The 20,941-nt window shown below is 45.3% G+C and overlaps 1 protein-coding gene and 1 long non-coding RNA gene across 2 annotated transcripts; both read right to left on the bottom strand.

Moving 5' to 3' along the window:
* Positions 1-296: 296 nt before the first annotated feature.
* LOC117649136 lies at positions 297-1,761 on the bottom strand. The gene is made up of 2 exons (XR_004587963.1): positions 1,093-1,761; positions 297-743 (listed from the first exon to the last, which is right to left on the bottom strand). It is a non-coding gene; the product is annotated as an uncharacterized LOC117649136 (long non-coding RNA).
* A 457-nt stretch (positions 1,762-2,218) lies between these two features.
* On the bottom strand, positions 2,219-20,586 carry LOC117649627. The gene is made up of 23 exons (XM_034392527.1): positions 20,579-20,586; positions 20,309-20,489; positions 19,801-19,957; positions 19,207-19,382; positions 17,719-17,893; positions 17,100-17,227; positions 16,535-16,687; positions 16,068-16,326; positions 15,815-15,999; positions 15,402-15,540; positions 14,850-14,956; positions 13,173-13,385; positions 9,908-10,061; positions 9,656-9,829; positions 9,349-9,419; positions 8,776-8,956; positions 8,092-8,219; positions 7,551-7,724; positions 6,740-6,890; positions 5,201-5,389; positions 4,278-4,523; positions 4,052-4,188; positions 2,219-2,511 (listed from the first exon to the last, which is right to left on the bottom strand). The coding sequence occupies exons 1-23, from the start codon at positions 20,584-20,586 to the stop codon at positions 2,278-2,280; spliced, it is 3,720 nt and encodes a 1,239-aa protein (XP_034248418.1). The 3' UTR covers positions 2,219-2,277.
* Positions 20,587-20,941: the final 355 nt, after the last annotated feature.

The following is a 20,941-nucleotide window of genomic DNA, read 5'->3' on the forward strand; positions in this document are numbered from 1 at the left end:
AAATATGGTGGACGACGTTTACTCCCCACGAAAGAGGCCTGAACACTGTTTTGTTACCAAGCCGCTCGATCTCTTCATCAAGTAACAACGCAACAAACATAGTCTCATTATCAGTCAGACTTCTTTTGGATTTACAGACACGCAGCACTTAGTGTGGTAGAGGCGGCCTGTTCAAGACTTTTGCTAGACTTTGGATTCAGTCAATACAGTTCCTGGCTGACATCGAAGATCCTCAGTATGGCGCAAGCTATTTGAAGACTTTATGGTCTAAACACGAAAACCTGAGTGTGCGACTCTTTCCGTGGATAGTACATTTGCTTTAATTATCCTTATTTGTCAAACAAAAAGTAAGCACCTTTAGCAAAATAATACATGTAAAATGTAAAAATCATAATTCGAAGAAAATCTGCGCACACATCAACTTACAAGTGCAATCAATAGTACAGGACAATTATGCTAATTGGATAGAAAACAAAAAAGAATTATGAAAAGGTTTGCATATCAGTCAGAAATTTATTAAAAGTGATAGTCTTATATTTTCACTTATTCGAACATTTTCACTGTTTGATTAAGCTGCATAGCTGCTCTATGTGGCATTTCTGACGAAGTGCTGGACTTTTGCACAGAACCGAAGAGGAACCGACACATTCTGACTCCTGACCCGCGTCGACGTTTACCAGAAATGCCATTAGCAACAAGAATCCGACTCCAAGTGCTAACCGCATTGTTCCCATTGGAAAGCTCTGCCAAAAAAAAGTGTCATCTACAAAGCATCCCCTTCAACTGATCTTAAATGCAAGAATCAACCTTTAGCTTTAATTTCAGACGAAAGGAAGCTGCCAGGAACACACTCATTCCAGGAACGGGACATCACGATGAAACGAACGTGACAAAGCCACGTACTTGGAATGAGAGCGAAGTTGTAATAGTTTTTGTTGTCCGATATTGCAGCTGAGGGCCATTTTGTGGAAAATTTAATTCTCGTTTAAATGCATTTTATCTTTTGGATCTATGCTTCATCGTCACAGGGAGAAACAACGGGGAGGGGGTCGCACTAGATATGATTTTGTTGCGCAAAGAGTAAAAACTTACCCTCGAAACTGCTGCAACGAAAGTTTTACCGTTGAAATTCATGTCGGATGTGTGACTCCCCAACCTTTATATTCTAGTGTCCGCTGCGCAGTCAAATTTCTGTCACGATTGGTGTCGGTCGTTAAGTTTGTTGTGAGTCAAGCAATAAAAAGTATCGTCTTGTTCGACCTTGAGGCCACGAACTAGTCACTTTCCTTTTTCGTGCACTCTCACGGACATGCAAGACCAATGTAAAAACGTAATTAAGTTTCGTATTATGGAATCTCCTAAAAGTGAAAACTGTGAAATTGAGCATAGAGCAAATTGGAGACCCCGAACTGTCCAAACCCGACTTCGTAGAGCCTTGTGCGACCCAGCATTCAATGGAGCGCATTGTGTTTCGGGAAAACCACTGGCAGCATTATAAGTCAGCAGGTTTAAAAAAAGCCAATTTTTGAGGTTTTGGAATCCTCACAAATCCACAAGCGGTGTAAGATTCGGTTCTATTGGCGTTCCGGCAATAAGTATTCGCTCGACGATCCAAACAAACCGGGTTGGGAAGGAGGTCAATGCCAATTGGTTTTTATCTAGAGCTTTTATAAGGCAGTCACTGCAAATCTAAAGGCAATACTTTTGGTACCTTTTTTTGGCGATACAATTGAGTATCGCCAATAAACGGCCGTACGAAAAAGTATTTCCTTCGAAACGGCGATACACAAAAGTATCGCCAAAATTTGGCGATACTTCGGAGTATTGCCACGATTTGGCAATCAACGTTGAACAAATCAAGGGGACAAATTCTTTGTTTAATGCCGTGGTTTTGGCGATACTCAAAAGTATCGCCAAATTTTGGCGATGCTTCTGTGTATCGCCGTTCTAAAGGCAATACTTTTCCGTCAGGCCGTTTATTGGCGATACTCAATTGTATCGCCAAAATGTGTGCTTAAGTATCGCCTTTGCATTTGCAGTGGTAAGACTGCACCGGTCACAACCGTGTCGATTGAAAATCCATTAGGTCACACCGCGTGTTCGTCCGGCATTCACTCTCATTCCAGGAACGTAAAATCACGTGGAAATGAATGTGACTGTTACAAAATGTCACGTTTCTTTGAGCAATGTGTCATGTGTCATATTCCTTTGAATGGGACCAAGTTTTTTTTTAATTTATTGAATTCAGCCAATGTTTCACAGTAATGGAACCAGCTCTCAGCCTTCCGATTTGACAAGTTCCAGGGCCGCCACTGGAGAGCTGCTCCTTGCACGGAAACGCCCCAGCATTGCAAGTAGCGCACAAATGATGACAGCAGTGCTGACGATTCCCAAAGCGACACCCAGCCACACGGCAGTTTGCTTCCAACGGTCCTTGACGTCGATGTCTTCGTTTCGATCAGCAGTGGACGTCTCGGTCGCATTGGAGTCTCGGTTGCTCTTCAGTGGGGCCTGCAAGGAATCACATGTGTCACATGCGAGTGGATTTTGGACCAACCCGAGACACCGGCGAATACTGCACTTCCAGTGATTTGCTGGTGATTCAAGACTTAACGTTACACTGAGAAAACCGGAGAAAACCTTACAAACTATTTCAGGCCTTACAAAGCAAAGCAGTTTGTAAGAACAAAGTATTTTGAGCATTAGCTTACAAAGAAAATCCTTCGTAATTTACGAACTATTTCTTCGTATAACAAAGTAAGTTAGTTTGCTCGTATGTATGCTAAAAATACTTCGAAAGGTTTTAAGGGTGCACTTCGTTTAAGCGTAACGACCGTAACGCTTCAAGACCTTACCCTCTTCATGAAGAAAATCAAAGTTCCGAACGCATTAAAGTTCAAAGAACAGGTGTGCACTTGTAATGTAGGCCTATGTGCGTACTTGGTAGGCTCTTCGAATCTTGTGCTTACAAGCATGCACTTCGAGGGGTGTACTGAACTTGCCTAAGCACGTGCCTTTTAGAGTACTTGGATAAGCACGCGCCTCTGTAAAGTCTGTACTCACTGAGCACACACTTTGAAGGCGCGTGCTGAGGCTCCGAAGTGCAGGCTTGGAAGCACGCGACTCGAGGACGCCATGAGTGTACAGAGTACGCTTACACACATCGAGGGGTCCTATTCAAAAGATCTTTTCTGGGCGTTCCCCCCAAGACAATTTTATCTTAAACGCAGGCAAATTTCTCTCATTTTGATCAATTGGGATAAACACGACAGGAAGCGGAATATATTTCTGCATGCACTTTTGGTTTCTTTGATCTTCCATCCTCAGATTTACGTGAACAAAATCACAAATTGTATTGATATGTAGCTGTATCAAATGATCAACCTAAGTGAAATTCACCTGCGTTTAAGATAAGATTGTCTTGGGGGAACGCCCAGATAAGATCTTTTGAATAGGACCCCTCGACATAGGTTTTGTGTGTGCTCCGGTACCAGTATGTTCCAAGGGCTTCGAAAATTCCCTGTTGCGCTTTGATTTGAGTTTAAGGTCCACACGATTAAAAAATTACAAAGTACTTTCAGCATACATAATACAAACTAATTTATTTTATTTATACGAAGAAATAGCTCGTAAATTACGAAATATTTTTTCGTAAGCTTATGTATGCTCCAAATATTTTGTTACTGCTTTTCTTTGTAAGGCCACAGTGAGAAAAAAGTACGGAAAAAGTACGGAACATGTCTGGTCAATAATTTGCCTGGAACGTCCGTACTTGCCAACTACGGAACGTTCCGTACTTTTTTTCCATACCCATTTACACGGGTTCATATGGAGCAAGTACGGATCGTTCCGTACTTTTCTCCGTACCTCCGTACTATATTTTTCTGTATCATTTCCGTACAAAAGTACGGAATTTTTTACAGTGGCCTACAATAGTCCGTAAGGTTTTCTCAGTGCAGCTTTGCAGCACCGGTAACTCACGACCTCTCTGTATGTGAGGTGATAGGAGCTTTCAAGGAACTAGTAAAAACGGAGTTGTCTGGATGGTTACCTCGGGCACTGTTGAGTACGTGAGGCTATTGTGCGGTGGACGAACAGAGAGAGGGCCAACCGTGGGCCAAGTCACGTGTGGCGTGTTTGTCGATCCCAGCAGTGAGATGAAAACCTCAGAACCGTTGCTTGATTGTTCTGAAACAAAACGCCTCATTGTGAGAATCTTGTCTTCACTCACAGAACAATCAGTTAGTGTGTAGGTGAATTTTGCGGACGAATCATACTTGGAGATGGCGTGGTTGTGAAATCATCGTTGATTGTGCTCGGAAATTGCGGGGCAGTGGCGCCTGTAGAGGGCGTTGGGGACAGCGGCGTGACTGAAAGAGGCTCGTTGGACGCCGCCTCTGTCTCTGTCACTTCATCTGCTGACGCAACAGTGGTGAGGTCGTCGGGTACGGTAGTGCCAATTGACGAAGACGCAGGCGTAGCAGCAGGCGTGCTGGGAGCAGCCGACGACACTGTAGATGTGCCTGCAGGTACAAATTTAACAGTGAACACGTTTGGCTAGCCCACCTCGAGCTTTTGCATCATGGATATGTGACTCAAATTACATAGTTCGAGCCAGTGGACAGGTGGGCTTTCCAACTGCGTTGTTTAAAGGGGTGTGCGAGTAAAGGATTTTCGTTTCAAATCAAATTTGAATAGAATCCTCGAGGGGGTATGCACTCGCGTAATAGTCGGTACACTCTATCTGTAATAGCTTGCGTAATAATACGCGTAATAGTCGCGTAATAGCCGAAATTGTCAAAATTTTACTAATTTTGGTGTGTTTTAGGCCGTTTTTAGCTAAATTCCGATTAATTTGTGGCGTAATAGAGCGTAATAGCGTAATAGTCGGTACACAGGTTCAGAGAGCGCATACCCCCTCGAGAATCCTAATTTATCTATTTCTCGAACCAATTTTGAATTGGATCAGGAAAAAGTTGCATAATCGCATCCGAATCAAGATAAACAATGCGATGCTGACTAGAACTTTCCTGTCATTTTATGACTTTTCCACCTTTTCCAACTTTTTTGCACTTTACCTGCCCACCTTAAGTTCGAAGACGAACCATCAATCATTCGAAATTCCGAATGAATCGAGATCAAACGGTCCACAGATTCGATTCGGTACCGAACTGTTCGCACATCAAGGAGTGTGCATTACCGATCTTGTCGTGGAGCCATTGCAGCAGCTCTGGGTTGTCCAGGTTGTAGAAGACGAACAAGGTTCGCTGCGTGCCGGTGCCGCCGTGGAAGCGCCAATTGATGCCGACAACGCCTCGCAAGTACCAGAGGCCGTCCGTCTGCACGGCGAAAGACGCCCCGTAGTCAGCCGGCAAGTCTTCGGCATCATCTGCACCGTGAAACAGGGTCAGGGCGGGGAAAATATCGAACACGGCACCCTGAGAGAACATCCTCTAATTGAGCTTCCCTCCAATTTGCATATTGTGACCTGAGTTTGAGCTGAGTGCTCTGGAAACCTTACAAACTATTTAAGCTTTCAAAGAAGATACTTAATTCTTAGTTTACGAGCTATTTCTTTGATAACAAAGTATACACACTGTTAAAAATAGTTGTTTCAAAACAACAACACAGTTACCAACCTCGACAACGCTGTTGTTTGTGAACAAGTTTGCTTGTTTTGAAACGACGAATTCGTTGCTAATTATTTTAATGACTTATGCTGTTTCAAAACAATATTTTGCTGCGTACAAACAACCCGGACAATCTAAGAAGTGGTTACTGCGGGGTAACCGGGACTCTACTAGGTCTGTGACCTAATCGGCAATAAAAATTGATGCAAATAAGGCTGTCTATCGGTTTACAAACATCTTGTGGACGAACGACGCAACTCGTTAGTAAACAACGAAAGTCATTTGAAAACAACTTTGATCGCTAAGAAAATTAGCAACATATTTACTGCTAAATTACAACATAATTTTTTACAGTGCAAGTGTCTACGACGTACTTCGTGAGGTTTTAAGCGTTCACGATCCGCGGCAGGGACGTCAAGGACGTTCTAAATACTGTACAAGCCCAAATTAGTAAGCGGTACACGCCTGTTTTTCTGGATTGAGGCAGGCACGCATATATTATTGGTTTGCACTTCAAACAGGTAAGCTTCCACACCTGAAAACGTCACACTTTGCTTGTATCAACAGGCTTGTACTTACTCATGCATTTAAATGAGTGGAGTAAGTCCGTATTTGAGTTTGCAAAGTACATTTTAATTAACAAAGTCGAACATTGTCAGAGCATGGTTTGTGAGAAAGCAGGATGCTTCAGAACTTTCTACAGCGAAAATATGGCATTTTGCGTCTGATTTTGACTTTCTAAAGGAACGAATGGGCAGCAAAAACTTGGAAAGCCATATTATGCCAAATTACATCTACACCCGTTTGCTAGGTGGGCTCAGGTGTTCCGAATTTCGGATACTAGGAGTCGTCAATCTATATTACTTCGAACGCGCTAAATCACGTGCTGTATACTACTTGCATTTTACTCGTTTAATTCTTATGTGCTTCCGTTACAAGTCCATTTTTGTCATCGAAATCTCTGAACGCGTAGGGTAGCATGTAAAATTAGCATGCTACGCTATATTGCCAGATAAAACTGAACTCTTACTACACCACGCTTGCAGCTTTTATTCGATCCAAGATACTTGTAACTGATCAGAAGCAAGGCCTATAGTTTATCTCGATACCTTCTATGTACTGGGCGCAGAATTCATCCGCTGGGATGTTGACGTCGATGTCAACTTCAGGGATGATACCCACGCATTCCGTTTCGCTCTTCACAAGGGCTGGCACCAGGTAGTGCCAGTAATTGATTTCTGGTTTGCTCCACACCTCCACCTGCAGCACCAAGCACAAAACCGATTAAAAACTCACATTCGCCATATCACTCTCTGGTAAAATGGCACGAAAACTACGATTTTCACCATTGGAGCGGCAAACGTCTATTTATGCCCTTCAAAGGGGCGTGAATTAGTAAAGATTATAAGATTCTCAGAGCATTGTCTCGTGCGAGGGGGGAACCACCGTAATACTCTGTGTACTCTGAGACATAACTGTCTCACCGAATAAAGGTGATATGTATCACCGAAAAAATGGTCGTACACGCATGTATATCACCGCAAAAATGGTCGCACACGAATATATCACCAGAAAAAAGGTCGTACACAAATGTATCACCAAAGAGGGTGATACTTCCCAAGGAAAACAAGGGCCAATCTCGCTGATGTCTCACCTGTTTTTCGGTGATACATTTGTGTACGACATTTTTTTTCGGTGATACATTCGTGTACGACCTTTTTTGCGATGATACGTTTGAACCGCCGAAAATTGGTGAAATATCTCACCCTTTCAATTGCAGTGTGCTTACTTACGGGCGTTTTCGTCGTTTCTTTTTGCCTGATGAATGTGTTCAAATTTTGTACAACGAATTTGGGAAGTTGTTACGCCCTCGGACTCGTGTTTTTCGTCACGTGACAGGTACCTGCACTGCACACTAACCATGCCTTTGGAGCCTGGAGTGAGTTTGGGAATCGTGGTGCCCAGCGAACCGGGAGCCGGCAGGCACACTGGTATGAGCTGCACCGCCACCTCCAGCGTGAGGAGTGCCATGTCGTAGCGGTAGTGGACCGACCACGACGTCACGCTCCGCTTCCTTACGTGGATCTCCGTCACCTGGAGTTTCATGTGGATGTCAGTAAAATCGACATTGCTCATAAACTCGGTGAGGATGAGAATCACTGCAATATAAAAACCACTACAAAAGTACACAAATTTCTGGCAATTTTTTTTATCAGGAATCGAATGTACTTTAAAAGTACAACAATTGTTGTACAAAGTACAATGGAACCGGCATGACAAGTGCTGTGCGGTCCAGGCCTCGTTGTGGTTTGTACAATGCCTGTTGTGCTTTCTACTATCCGTGTTGTGCTTAAATTGTACAGTTTTTGTTGTACTAGTGTTGCACTAGTCACACTTTTCATTGCAGTGATTGACGTCTTGTCTATGGTAAGTTTTTCAATCCTGCAAATGGGATACTTGCGTCTACGATGAGCGTGTTCCTCGAGTCTGCAGTGTTGTAGTGAACGGTGACGTTTCGCGTTGGCATCAATGCTTGAGTTCCTCCGGGAGACGCCTCACTGATGTTCTGATTCACCAGGCGAATGGCGGCTGTAATAAAGCTTTACTTTTAAACGCGTGAACTTCATCACGCTCGGTGCTACTCGTTGTAGATAGACAGACTGTTTCTGGTTCTTTTTTTTTCAACAACTGCGACGTCATACTTATACTGAGTTTTCAACTGGAACTTCCTAAATTTTAGATGATACCGGGCTGAAATTTTAAAAGATAATCTGAACTTTGGCATGAAAATTGACAGATTGTCCACCAATGAAGTCCGGGCGTTTTGTATGGCACAAATTCATCGGGAATCATAATGTTAGGTTCTCAATCAATCTCAACGTGGATCGATGTGGATTGTGTCGCGTTCGATTTCATGTGACGTCACGTTCGTTTGAATGTGATGTCACATCACGTTCAAACGAGTGTGACATCCTAATCAAACAGCCGTGCACGTTCACACAAATGTGACATCGCATTGAAACAAACGTGACGCAGTCATATTCTAATGAAACATGCAGCCGTATTCGTAGAGAAACAGAACTGTTCCAGGTGTGGGTTCAGAATGGCTGTAAGATATTCGCTCTTGCGAACTGAGCTGACTCACATGTGAGCACCATCTTGGGGTGAACTACAGTCCCCGCGCGGACGCGCAAGTCCCCCTCGCCGTGGTCCACGTACACATTGACGTTCCACTGCATGCGGTTGAGGGTGATGTCGTTGAGGTAGTCGTCCTGGCCACCTTCGCCGCCGCCTCTCCTCTCGTCTTGCGCGACGAAAACGCCACACTGTGCACCAAACGAAGACATTTGATCCGCGACGCTGGACTTTATTAACCACGTTCACATAAACGCGTTAACTGCGCCCTCTAGATGTTACTGACCTTTTGTTTGATTTTACAGTACTTACGCTAGTAATTTGAACGAACATAATTCGTCCGTTTTGTTTTTTAAAGAGCTACATAGGAATTGTCAAATAGTGTACAGGCAAGTCCTTTTCGTCAATAATTTTACAAAGGACATTTAGAGCTTAGAACTTAACTTAGAAAATACTAAGTAAAATCCTTGCTTGAACTTACAAGTACTTATTGAGGAAAAAAGTCAGTAACAGGCTGAGAGTGTGGGATGCTTCCACGGAGATGGGTCCCATTCATGCATTCATGGTAGTCAAAGCACCGTACCTCCTGCGGCGAAGTGGGCCCGGCACCTTCGCAGTTCTTAGGCGATGTATTGTCAGGGATTTTCCACGGCACTGAACCAACAAGCCTCAAATGAAACTGGGTTCAAACTGTAGCCATAACAAGGAACCTTTCCAAGTTTGAGAAACAACACAAACAACTGGAGCAGATTTCTTAGCAGGGAGAGTTACTGAGGGCGGGGAAGAGCCGAACACCTCAAGAGTGGGGAAAAATCGGACACACTAGACTGGTGTCTAGAAGTCAGGGGGAAATTTTCCTGCGCAGACCTGCTCGTACATTCAATACGTACTTGATTTTATCTTGTCGATTTTCTTCCGTAACCAGGCTCGCAAGCCTTCGTGGGTGAAGTCAGCGGCGACCGCTAAGTTTTCCCGCCGGAGCTTGACGTAACGTGTGAACAAGCCCTGCACGAACCATTTTGAGCCGGAGTACGTGAGGTAGCCGCCTCCTAAGACTCGTGGATCTATGGACATGAATATGAATGTAGGATTGACTTAAGCGGAAACTTGTTTCTTAAGGTGGAGTTTCTTCGAGAGCATACCGAGGACGTTCTTCTCTGACGAGATGCAAAACCCGCTGTCTTTGTTGAACTTTCCAACGGAGCGCGCAAACTTATTGAAGCAATCGAAATAGTCGATGCTTCTGCCACCGACGAGATTGTGGTTTGTGGGTCCCCATTTGTGCCATGACTCCACCTGTAGCCGAAGAAAAAGTCCCACATGAGCTTAGTACGTAGCCAGCCGCGGCAGGAGAGGCTTTGAGCCAAGGAGAATCTGTTGGCAAGACTTTCGTCTGTGTGTTCAGGTAATTACTCGGATAAACGTCATTTAAGCACGCTACACTTTGCAACAAAATGCCATATATTCACGAATGAAAACTTTGTACTAGTAATTTCGACTGGTGAATCAATCAGAATTCTAGTATACACATAAGTGCATAAGTACGGGTGAGTACACCTTTGTAAATTCACAAGTTTCACATTTTTAAACGTTTTAAGGGTCTATGTTGAGTTTAAAACAGGGCACCGTAACGTCACAAAACTGTCGTTACTTTTCATCAGTTACCCGGTACGTTACAAGTTTTAGACCAAGTTCCAAAGCAACCATCGTTACGTTACGCATAACGTACCCGGTGAAAAATGTAGTTCTGTAACGTTACGGGAAAAGTATCAAAGCTCTCGGGACGCCGTGGTACCGGTACAATACCCTTATCTCCCAGAAGTAACGTTATCAACGATTGGTTTAACCCTGCGGTACGTTACGCGGAACCGTTCCAGCTGGAACTCATTGAACGGTCACGTTTGGAACGGAAATGTAACGTTACTCCAGCAATGCCCAAAATTGTGAAAATGAGACTGCTGCACCTCCGATCCCCCGTCCTCGCCACTGTTACCCTTGCCCACTTCTTCTTCCATGTGGTCAAAATCTTACCGCGCCACGGGCCCCAACCACGAACCAGACGAATGTGGGCGCGAGCCGCTACCGAAGTAGCGACAACATTTCCTTGGTGGAGAGAAAAGCTCACGCTATTTTGTTACGACAGTGGAGAAGATATTTGGCTCGGCCAGCAGTGTTGCCGTCTCCCATGAAGGCGACATCGCAACGCTGCACCTCGTCTGCTGTTCGCGACGGATTTGCGACGGCGACGGGCCCGCCCGCTGGACTCTGACTCTGGCCCGTTCAGCCAGCAGGCCGCAGCAGGGCTGAGTTCGGAGCGCGCCGGCAGCATGACACTCTACTAGACCACACCTCTCTCAGACGTCGCTCTGGCGCTGCGGCTTCGAGCACTGGTATCCCAGGCGAAAGGTCTGGGGATCGATTCTCGAGCGGTTTGTTTTCGTCCGCCGCGTCGTTTTCCTCGCTGTGGACCCATTGCCGTCTCAACTTTTCAACCGCATGTCTGCTTCTCGTCTTTATTTCGAATAAATAAAGTCGCAGACCACTTTGCGACGAGAAAAAGACACGGACGCGCCCGCCGCTCACGCTGTTTCTGTTTGGCTCCCGTCTCAAAGTCGTCTCAAAACCGTCGAGCAGCCGTCTTGTTATGCTCTTTGCGCCGTCTCAGACTTGACTTCGCTCGAAGACCTTCTGACCGAGTGCAGACGATTTTCAGTCAACTCCTACCGTACCGGGCGCCATCGAGAAGCTAACTTGGTGAATTGCCGCCGCCCCGAGCCAGCCGCTAGATGGCGTGCGCGCCATGATGCGGGGCTTGCCTCGCGTTTGTAAGTTCTTTGTCATTTTGACTAGGTCCGGGCGGGTTTCCGTTGCGGGCGCGGGAGTCTCTTTCAATGCGACGCCCCATGACCACCAGACGGGAGGGCGGGGGAACACAGTAGGTTGTTGCATCCTGATCTCAGGTCTGGCCCGAGTCACCGCGGCTGCAGTGGTCCTTCGGTTGGTCATTGGCCGACCATCTCTTCCATCTTCGAACTGCTAAAAAACGCACTCAACAACTCATTCAATCTCAACATTTGTGTGTCTTTGTGAATTTTTTTTGGAGGGGGGGCGGTCGAGGGGCTGGGGTTTGTAACGTACCCAAGCATAAGCAGTTCCCGTTACGGTATACGTAACGTTCCAAAAGGTAACTGAACATCTTACGGTATCCCTCTATGGTACACAGATGGAACGGGTACTGTAACGTAACGCGGCGTCAAAAATGTAACGGATCGTGACAAAATTTGTAACGCTACTGACGTAACGTTTAAGCGTAACGTTACAGTTTGTAACCGAACCGTTACTGACGATGAATTGGTCCACGGTACAAAAACGTAACGAACCGTGTATCAAACGATACGGTACCAGCCAAATTTTGTAACGTACCCGCGTTACGGTACGTTACGGAGCCCTGGTTTAAAACGACATGCAACGCCGAATCATGCAAAAATTTAGCAAATTTCGACCTTTCTAAACTTGTGAGTACACTGAGTAGACTAGTGATTCACCCCTCGAGTAATTTTGAAGCTGTAACTTAAGGTAAGGGTTTCTGTTCACAAGAGAAGAGTTACGGCACTCGTGCACTCTATTGGTACCTATTAGACCAGGCCATATGGCAGCAATTCTTCAGTAGCATTTTCTGTTTCACATGAGTGAAACCGCAGCAAAACCCAACCGACCTTACCAAAGGCAAACGGCTAAAAATGAGTGCGTCGTCAGTTCCCTATTTTAAGTCAGCGCGAGCGCACGATATCTGGTCAAAATCGGAGCACATGAAGATGTTCCATGAGGTGCATCTCATTCATATTAAAGTACCACACTACGGGACCACATGTGTCCTTGTTACACAGCTGAGCGAGTGTACTTTGAGGAAGCACACATCTATAGGTGTGTGGTTGGATAAGTACAAAGCAGAGGAGCGTGCTTTCAAGTTGATGTGTGAGACGAAAGTGTGCTAGGCCAATCACACGTGTTAGTACTCCTGATGTGTACTTGTCCAACCACATTCCCGTAGGTGTGTGCTACTAAGTACACATTTGATCTCGTAGTGTAAGTAGAAGGCTCGTGGAGGAGAATGTGGCAAAGAGTAAGGCCGCACACTGTGGCAAAAAGGTACGGAAAATTCTGTTAATTTTTTTGCCAGGATTCTCCGTAGCCCTCTTATCACTATTCTCCGTAGGCTCTTACAGTATTCTCCGTAGGGCCGTACAGTATTCTCTGTAAGTCCGCACAGTCTTCTCCGTAGGACCTGGAAGACTGTATAGTCCTACGGAGATCACTGTAAGGTCCTACGGAGAATACTGTGCTGTCCTACGGAAAATACTGTAAGAGCCTACGGAGAATATTGATAAGGGGGCTACGGAGAATTACCACAAGCTGTTTACAGAATTTTCCGTAGCTTTTTGCCACAGTGTGGTCCCCTCGCTGACCCACCAGCCCCAGCTGCCCAGTGGCGAGGGGCCGCAGTACGCTGCCACTGAGGTCGAGACACACGGGCGTGGTGAGGGCAGGCGTGGCCGGGTCCAGCTCCAGCAGCGCCACGTCGGGCTGCCCCTTCACCTCGTGCACGCTCACTCGCAGCACCTGGCGGTCAAAAGCAAAGCCATCAGTTGCCAGGCTGCGCGAGTTCACTACACTGAGAAAACCTTACAAACTACTTGATCCAGGAAGCGAAAGAGGGGGAAAACTTAATTTTGGCAATTTTTCCGAGGAAACAAAAAACTATTACCAGGGAAAACTAAAACTGAACAAAGGAATGTTATATTAGACGATAACGAGTTCAAGAAATTTGGAGATGAACTCGAGTAATGCCCGGTCACTGCGTATCAGATTTCTGTAACTTATCACTTATAATGGAGAACAGAGTCATCTGAACTTATATTCCCCAAACAAAGTGGAATTTGGAGACAAGTCAAGTGGAACTATAGTCAGCAGAGAGTGTTGGTTCCTCTAGTGTATTTTTTGAACTTAGCTCTTTTTTTCCGTTCTTAAAAGTTCTTAAAATGAAATGGGTTAAGTTGACTTGATTCTACGATCGAGAAATAAAAACACAAGTTGAGTTATCTTTTATTGACAAAATTTTCAACGGAGTCATGTTGACTTTGGTTGAAATGTTTCCATTTTCCGCCTAATTGAGAGTGCAAAAGGGGTCAAGTTGAGTATTGAGTCAAATAATTTGGTGCGATTATGCAATCCATTTTAAGACACAATAATAGAATAAATAATCAATTTGGAGATAAGTCGAACTATTCCCTTCTTCCGCTTCCTGGATCATTTTAGTCCTTAGAAAGAAAAGCAGCTTGTAACAACAAAGTATTTTGAGCATACATAACTTACAAAGAATATACTTTCTTATTTGCGAACCATAGCTTTGTATAACAAAATAAAATACTTTGTATTATGTATGCTCAAATTACTTCGTAAGGTTTTAAGCGTGTAGGAATCTAGAACTGGCGTTCGTATGTGAACATTTTTCCTTGCATCTAAAATAGCGTAAGATTGCCAAAAGAGCACTCTTTCAAAACCCAAGGTGAAGTTCCAATACGTTTCAACAGGTTTTGTTGTCCGATATGGGATCTGTAGTATCAATTAGCAGGCAATGTACTGCTGGTTCAGAGGAGAAAGGGACGACCGAGAAGGCAGGAGAATTCTTTGTGCAGCGTGCAACCGCAAGTTGTGTGCAAGTTGTCGGTTCTTAACTTTGGCTTCTACAGATTGAATAAACCCTTTATTACTGGTGTAACAAAAAAAATCATCCCCAATATAAACACGAAATGCACTGAGAATCCAAACGCTATGAGTATAGCGTCAATTGGTGCAATGCAAAAGCATTGCACATGAAGTGCAATGCCTCCCCAGTCCCATGCATTAGCATAGGGCATTTTCGGGATGCATTGCACGTAAGGTGCAATATGGCTGAGGCATTGCACGTGTGGTGCGATATCTCAGCTGTATTGCACCATACGTGCTATACTCATAGCGTTTGGAATCTCAGTGTGCCCCTTGCCCAAACATTCTCCCACCTACTGGAGCGTCACTAAAACTTACTCGACTGGTTTCGGTCGTGCCATCTGCGGTCTGCCAAAGGATAGAGATGTTGGAAGTAGAACCCTGTGGGACAGCTTCTTGCGAGCTATTCAGCTGCAGACTGAAATCTGACATTTATCACCCATCAACACAAATTTCCCAACTGTCTAGCTCACCGCACAACGGATAGGTAACAACTGCAATTTTGGTGTACGCTTCACTTAAAAAAAAGAAAGAGAGAGAGATAACGTCAAAGCAAAATAACGTGCAATAATTTTGAATTTGAAATAACAATTTTTCAGAATGTTTGCCCCTTGAATCACAATAATAAAGTCTTTTTCACTGTAAGAACTAAATTGGGAATCACCGAAGAAGGTGCCCTCTGCAAAATGTTGTGAGTTGAAGACTCTTCGTGAATTTTCTATGAATGTTCGTGGACCAACGAAGAATCTTTCCAAATTCCAGAGAATATTCATGAACTAACGCATGTGCCTACGGCATCATTTTGACCAGAGGTACCTTTGTAAATTCCAGCCATTGTTTTTTTTCTTTAGTTTTTCACGCTCTGCTTACCCGTAATGACTGCGTTGGGCTGGACGAGCAGGCCCGAGCCCCTCTCTGTTCCGTTCACAACGACCGCCACGGTCCACGGCATGTGGCCCCGAACGAACTGGTCAGGCGTGAGCGCCGAACACAAGCTGACATCCCCGCACTGCGAGAAGCAAACAGCCGGGGCACTGTGGAATGACTCACGGGACAACGGATCTTGTCTTCGCCAAAGAACATCCGTGAGGAACAGTGGCGTGCGCAGAAATTTGGGAAAATGGGTGGGGGGTGTCAGGTCATGCTTTTTACCTACTTACAGGGGGAAGGTGGCGCAATTTGCCTACCTTCCAGGCGGCTGTCTAGTGGTCAAAGAGGGAGGGGGGGAGGGGGACACTTCGCCGGGCAAGGTGCGTCCGGGACTGTCCACGGGGTGTACTTACCGTGGGTTTCCCCATGAAGTCGCGGGTCTTCGTGAGCCAACGGTGTACCTCCGCATCGCTGAAGTCAGTATACATGGAAATGGAGTTCCCGTTTATTACAGTGCTGAAGGACAAGATGCCCCTGAGGAACCAGACATTGTCCACGTTCACAAAAAGACTCCTAGAAGGCGATTCGGGATCGTAACCTGAAACAAGAGATTTGTTTGATCCGTTCTTTTACAACATTTTGAACATTTCATAACAGAAGACATACCCTCTTGGACAGTGCAAAAGTTGAATGCTTCCAAGGAGGACAGAGGCTGGCTTTTGACGGCACACGCCCCGAACGTCGTTTTTGGGTTGTAAATCCAGTGGCCGCGGTCGAGCCTCTCATGTGGAGACTCGCGCAATGTTACACAAATAGTTGTCTTGGAAGAAACTGGAGGCTCATCAAGTCTTTCTCGGCACTCCGCTTCGTTGAGAATAAAGTACCTTTTCCATTCGCGGGAACCGTCCTTATGTTCATGGAAAGTCTATAAATAAACAACAAAGAGAGATTTACTGCTCAAATGCTGCTTCCAAGCATTCGACCCAAGAATGATGCGCGTTGCGAACCCTGGCGTATGTAACGGACATTTGAAGTTTAACTAGTCAACAAAGATTTTGCCCACTAGGACGGAAAATAAAACGAATGAATGGAAAACATTTGTTAAAAGGTAACAACCAATCCAAAGAACTCACCGTTCCCGCCTTTGGCAAGTGTAGCAGGGCGCTCCCTGACCAGTCAAGGCACACCGGCATCAGATTGATGGGTTCTTTCAGCTCAAAGATGATGAAGTTTAACGTGACGCCCTGGTGACGCAGGAGATCATCCGGGAAATAGGCCCTCACCACCTGCGGGGGCATTCAAGTGTACAGTTTTGCATTTGCTAAGGTTAGACTACAGCATCAGTGCACTGTAAGAAAAGGGTACGGAAAATTCTGTTAATTTTTTTGCCATGATTCTCCGTAGCCCTCTTATCAATATTCTCCGTAGGCTCTTCAGTATTCTCCGTAGGGCCGCACAGTATTCTCTGTAAGTCCGCACAGTCTTCTCCGTAGGACCTGGAGGACTGTATAGTCCTACGGAGATCAATGTAAGGTCCTACGGAGATCACTGTAAGGTCCTACGGAGAATACTGTGCGGTCCTACAGAAAATACTGTAAGAGCCTACGGAGAATATTGATAAGGGGGCTACGGAGAATTACCACAAGCTGTTTACAGAATATTCCGTAGCTTTTTGCCACAGTGTGCGGCTCGGCTCACTTCGCTGAAGTCCCATGTCTTGGTCGAATCCAGGGTGTCCGTTATGTTGCGAGCTGCAACACGGATGCGTGATGGCGGGTACACGGAGATGTCGGTGTGCAGGCCCTCGGGAGGCCGCTGCAAGGTTGCTGCGGAAAAACATTCCGTTTATACGAACACTTTTAGCGAAAATAAAGTATGCTCATCTCAAAAAAAAAAAAAACTACTGAAACTTTGTTTAAGAATCAATAAAATTTGTTTAATCGAGGTAAGATTCTTGATGGTTAATTCTTGATCCATTTTTGTTCTTCTTCGACTTCTTCGTCTTTAGACTCAATATGAAACTTCCTTCAAAATTGAAAATTATGTTCCAAATGAGTACCTGAGATCGGGACTGCTCGGTATCTGTGCAAACTGAATCGACAGTGACACGTGTATCCTCTGAGCTGCGACGGGGAGGCGACATGCGAGCTGCGCGAGGCTGTTGAAAAGAGTCTCTCTCTCTCTCTCTCTCTCTCTCTCTCTCTCTCTCTAAGACGAAATCGTGAACGTTTTTCCCTCGCTGACCCTCACGGTTGTTTTTCTTTCCTTCCCTTTGCGCTTTTTACCCCTACAAATGTAAAAATCTGCAGGCACTCACTCGTTATAACAAGTTTCGGGCTGACAAGCGCACCGGACCACAGCCTCTGGAAGCCTCTGCTCGGAGCCTGCTGGTAGTAGACGTCCACCTCCCAAGGGAAGTCCACCCGTCCGGCCATCGCACCGTCCACCACGTTCGCCTCGCTCACGTCGACTCCACAGCGGCGTCCGCTCACCTGTGTGCGTCACGTTTTAAAGTTCCTGGGACACTTTCAGAAGAAAGTTCTTGAGAAACCTTCAGAAGAAAGTTCTTGAGAAACCTTCAGAAGAAAGTTCTTGAGGACTTTCAGAAGAAAGTTCTAGAGGACTTTCGGACAGAGTTCCCGGGAAACTTTTAGAGAAGGTTTCTGGGAAACTGTAAGAGTCGCAACAATGCTTACAGGGTCTTAGCTGCACCCATAAAGAACGGCTGCGAAAGCAAGAATTCTACAAACTCAAAGTGTCGACATAGCACACTCCACCTGGAGTCAACCCAGCATGTACACTCCACCTGGAGTCAACCTGGCATAGTACACACCACCTGGAGTCAACCTAGCATGTACACTCCACGCTGGAGCATGCTTGCCAAGTACACGACAGGTGGCGTTTACCTGCAAGCACACTGTTGCTCTGCTTTACGTGCAAAAGGTAGGGGGCTTCAGCAACAGTGCACATGCCAGGTTGACGCCAGGTGGAGTGTACATGCCAGGTTGATGCCTGGTGGAGTGTACATGCTGGGTTCGCTCCAGGTGGAGTCGACACTTGAGTTTGTAGAGAAACAAGAGAATGCACCACGTCCCTGGCAAGTTAGGCCTTATCGAGACATTGAACGTCGTAATGTTTCTTTGAATGTGAAACGAAGCCGTAGTTTGGGAAAGGAAAGTACACCCTTTAAGGAGGTGACACTTTTTCTTCGAGCCATCCTTGAAGCAGGCACTTCCACTATACATGAAAACACGCTCATTCCAGGACGTTGAAACGAATGTGCCAAAATGTCACGTTCCTTTGTGTGTGAATCTGAGAGTGAAATCCCTCCAAAATAGATATCGAGATCTCCGCTACAGGCCAGAGAGGTGTACTTTTGCTATCTTGAAAATATCATTTCCAAAAGATGAAAATATCGCCAACAATTTTGTCATAAAGTGACAACAAATTTTTACAGGAAGCATGCACCGCTATCACTCTCATGAAATAGCTGGTCACTAACCAGGGTGTGACTCAATAGATCATTACAAGGTCATAAAGGCAAAAAATAACTACAAGGTAGCAAAAGTACACCTCTCTGTGGCCTGTAGTGGAGATCTCGATATCCATTTTGGAGGGATTTGACTCTCAGAGTCACTCTTATTGTGCCACATTCGTTGGAATGTTAGTCAGCCAATTTCTGGCTGACTCACATTCCGATGGATGTGACACAATGGTCAGCCGTGAAATTTTCGTCAAATGGCAACCAGAATTATCACAGTGCATTCGGCGGAAGGATGTGTCTGCGATGTTTCATGATGAGTACCTCTCCCTTCTTGATGATTTTCGCCATCCACGGCACGAAGATCGTTACGTTCGTGAAGAACGAGTACGTGGTCTCTCTGGGGCTGCCGACGGACACCACTCCTCGCAAGTACCACTTTCGGTCCTCGTTGGGGAAAGTCATGCCGCCGCCGCTGTCACCTTGTCCCACAGTGGAGCCTGGCCGGGAGATGAGGTTTTGACATCTTGAACGCTGCTTCCGACTTGTCTTTTATCATAGAACTACACAGCAAATGGCCCCTGCAGTTTGACACCAATAAAGTCACTGCTTTTCGGACGAAGAGACGTAACTTAACTTCATTTGAGTTTATTTTTTCAGGATCCTGCCTCGAGGCAGTTTTAAAAATTTTTAAGCGTTGTTTTGACAACGTCATAGTTATTAAATTTCAGGTGAAAGATGATGTGGTATTCAGAAAGCAGTAAGCTTACCAATTGTTCGATGACCAGTAATGGCATTTCTTACTGAGGTATTCACATATGAATATGGGAATGTGGACTGAAATCCCTTTGTCCGAAAACCAGTGAAATACATACCACGCTTATTAAAGAGTTTCTACAGTGTAGACACAGGACTTACCGTTCACGAACCCCACACAGAACTTGTCCGTCTGCGTGGAGTAGAAATTCAAGAGCTCGGGTGCCTGCTTCCTGCAGACAGAACTCCGCTCAACAGGCAAACTGACTGAGTGCAGCTCGGTGAGTGACTGCTCGGGTGTGTTGCCGAAGCCCACAATCTGTAAAAGCGGTACTGCGGGTAATGAGACCGTTTCAGTGAGTTTACACTGAGATTCCAAACGCTATGAATATAGCACGTGCACTAGTGAAACAAAGGCCGTTAATGCCTTTGGGCAGGTCATTAAAATTTTGTTTGGAATTCCTACACCATTTACGCCCTTCCAAAGGGCATAAAACGATTTATGCCCTTGGGAAGGGCGTAAAAAAGTATTGCCCTAAAGGGCGTAATTTTTATGCCTTTGTTTTACCAGTGTAGCGTTTTGATTCTCAGTGTACTCATTCGTTGACTAAGGGTGTAGGTAGACGGGCATCGAGTGTTACCTTTTCTGTAGATAATGTGAGACACTCACCGTTCCGAACTCTCCCGGGTACAGGTCTGGGAGGTCCAGAGCCCAGTCCACGCACACGGGCAGCACATACGGAGTAATGTCGACCTCTTGGAGAAGCTCTACCAGGGCAATGTCGTTGGCGTATTGGAACTCTGCGCCTCCAAAATCGTCGGGCAAATGGATTTCCTTCAGCTGCAAGCGGCTTCAATGTTAACGCAAGGAGGTAAAGACTCCATGTTGGGAACGCACAGTTAAAACTCTACGAAGAAGCGTTTCGTTATACGAAGAAACGAAGGCATGGTAAATTCTACGAAGAAATGCTTCGTATGAAGAAGCAAATTTCTTCGCAATTTAATAGGAAGCAATTCCACAATACCTTCATTTCTTTCGTAGTTATGAAGCTAATGTTTCGTAGACTTTTAAGAATGCGTTTGGATACTTCTGTCGTCATGCAAACTTACACGGAAAAAATGGATTAGCTGTCACAGCTCATGTGTTTGCTGTTATTTCTTTAGCTGAGAAATTTAGTTGGTGCAACCAAAAAAATAGCTTCAACAGCAAATATTTCGCTCCAACAGCCAATATGAAAGTTAGTTCTCCCGACTAATAATTTTAGCTACGTGGAACAGAATTTGCTAAACAAAAAGTTTCAAG

Source organism: Thrips palmi, unplaced genomic scaffold (genome assembly GCF_012932325.1).
Source record: "Thrips palmi isolate BJ-2018 unplaced genomic scaffold, TpBJ-2018v1 HiC_scaffold_4, whole genome shotgun sequence".
Classification (NCBI taxonomy): domain Eukaryota; kingdom Metazoa; phylum Arthropoda; class Insecta; order Thysanoptera; family Thripidae; genus Thrips; species Thrips palmi.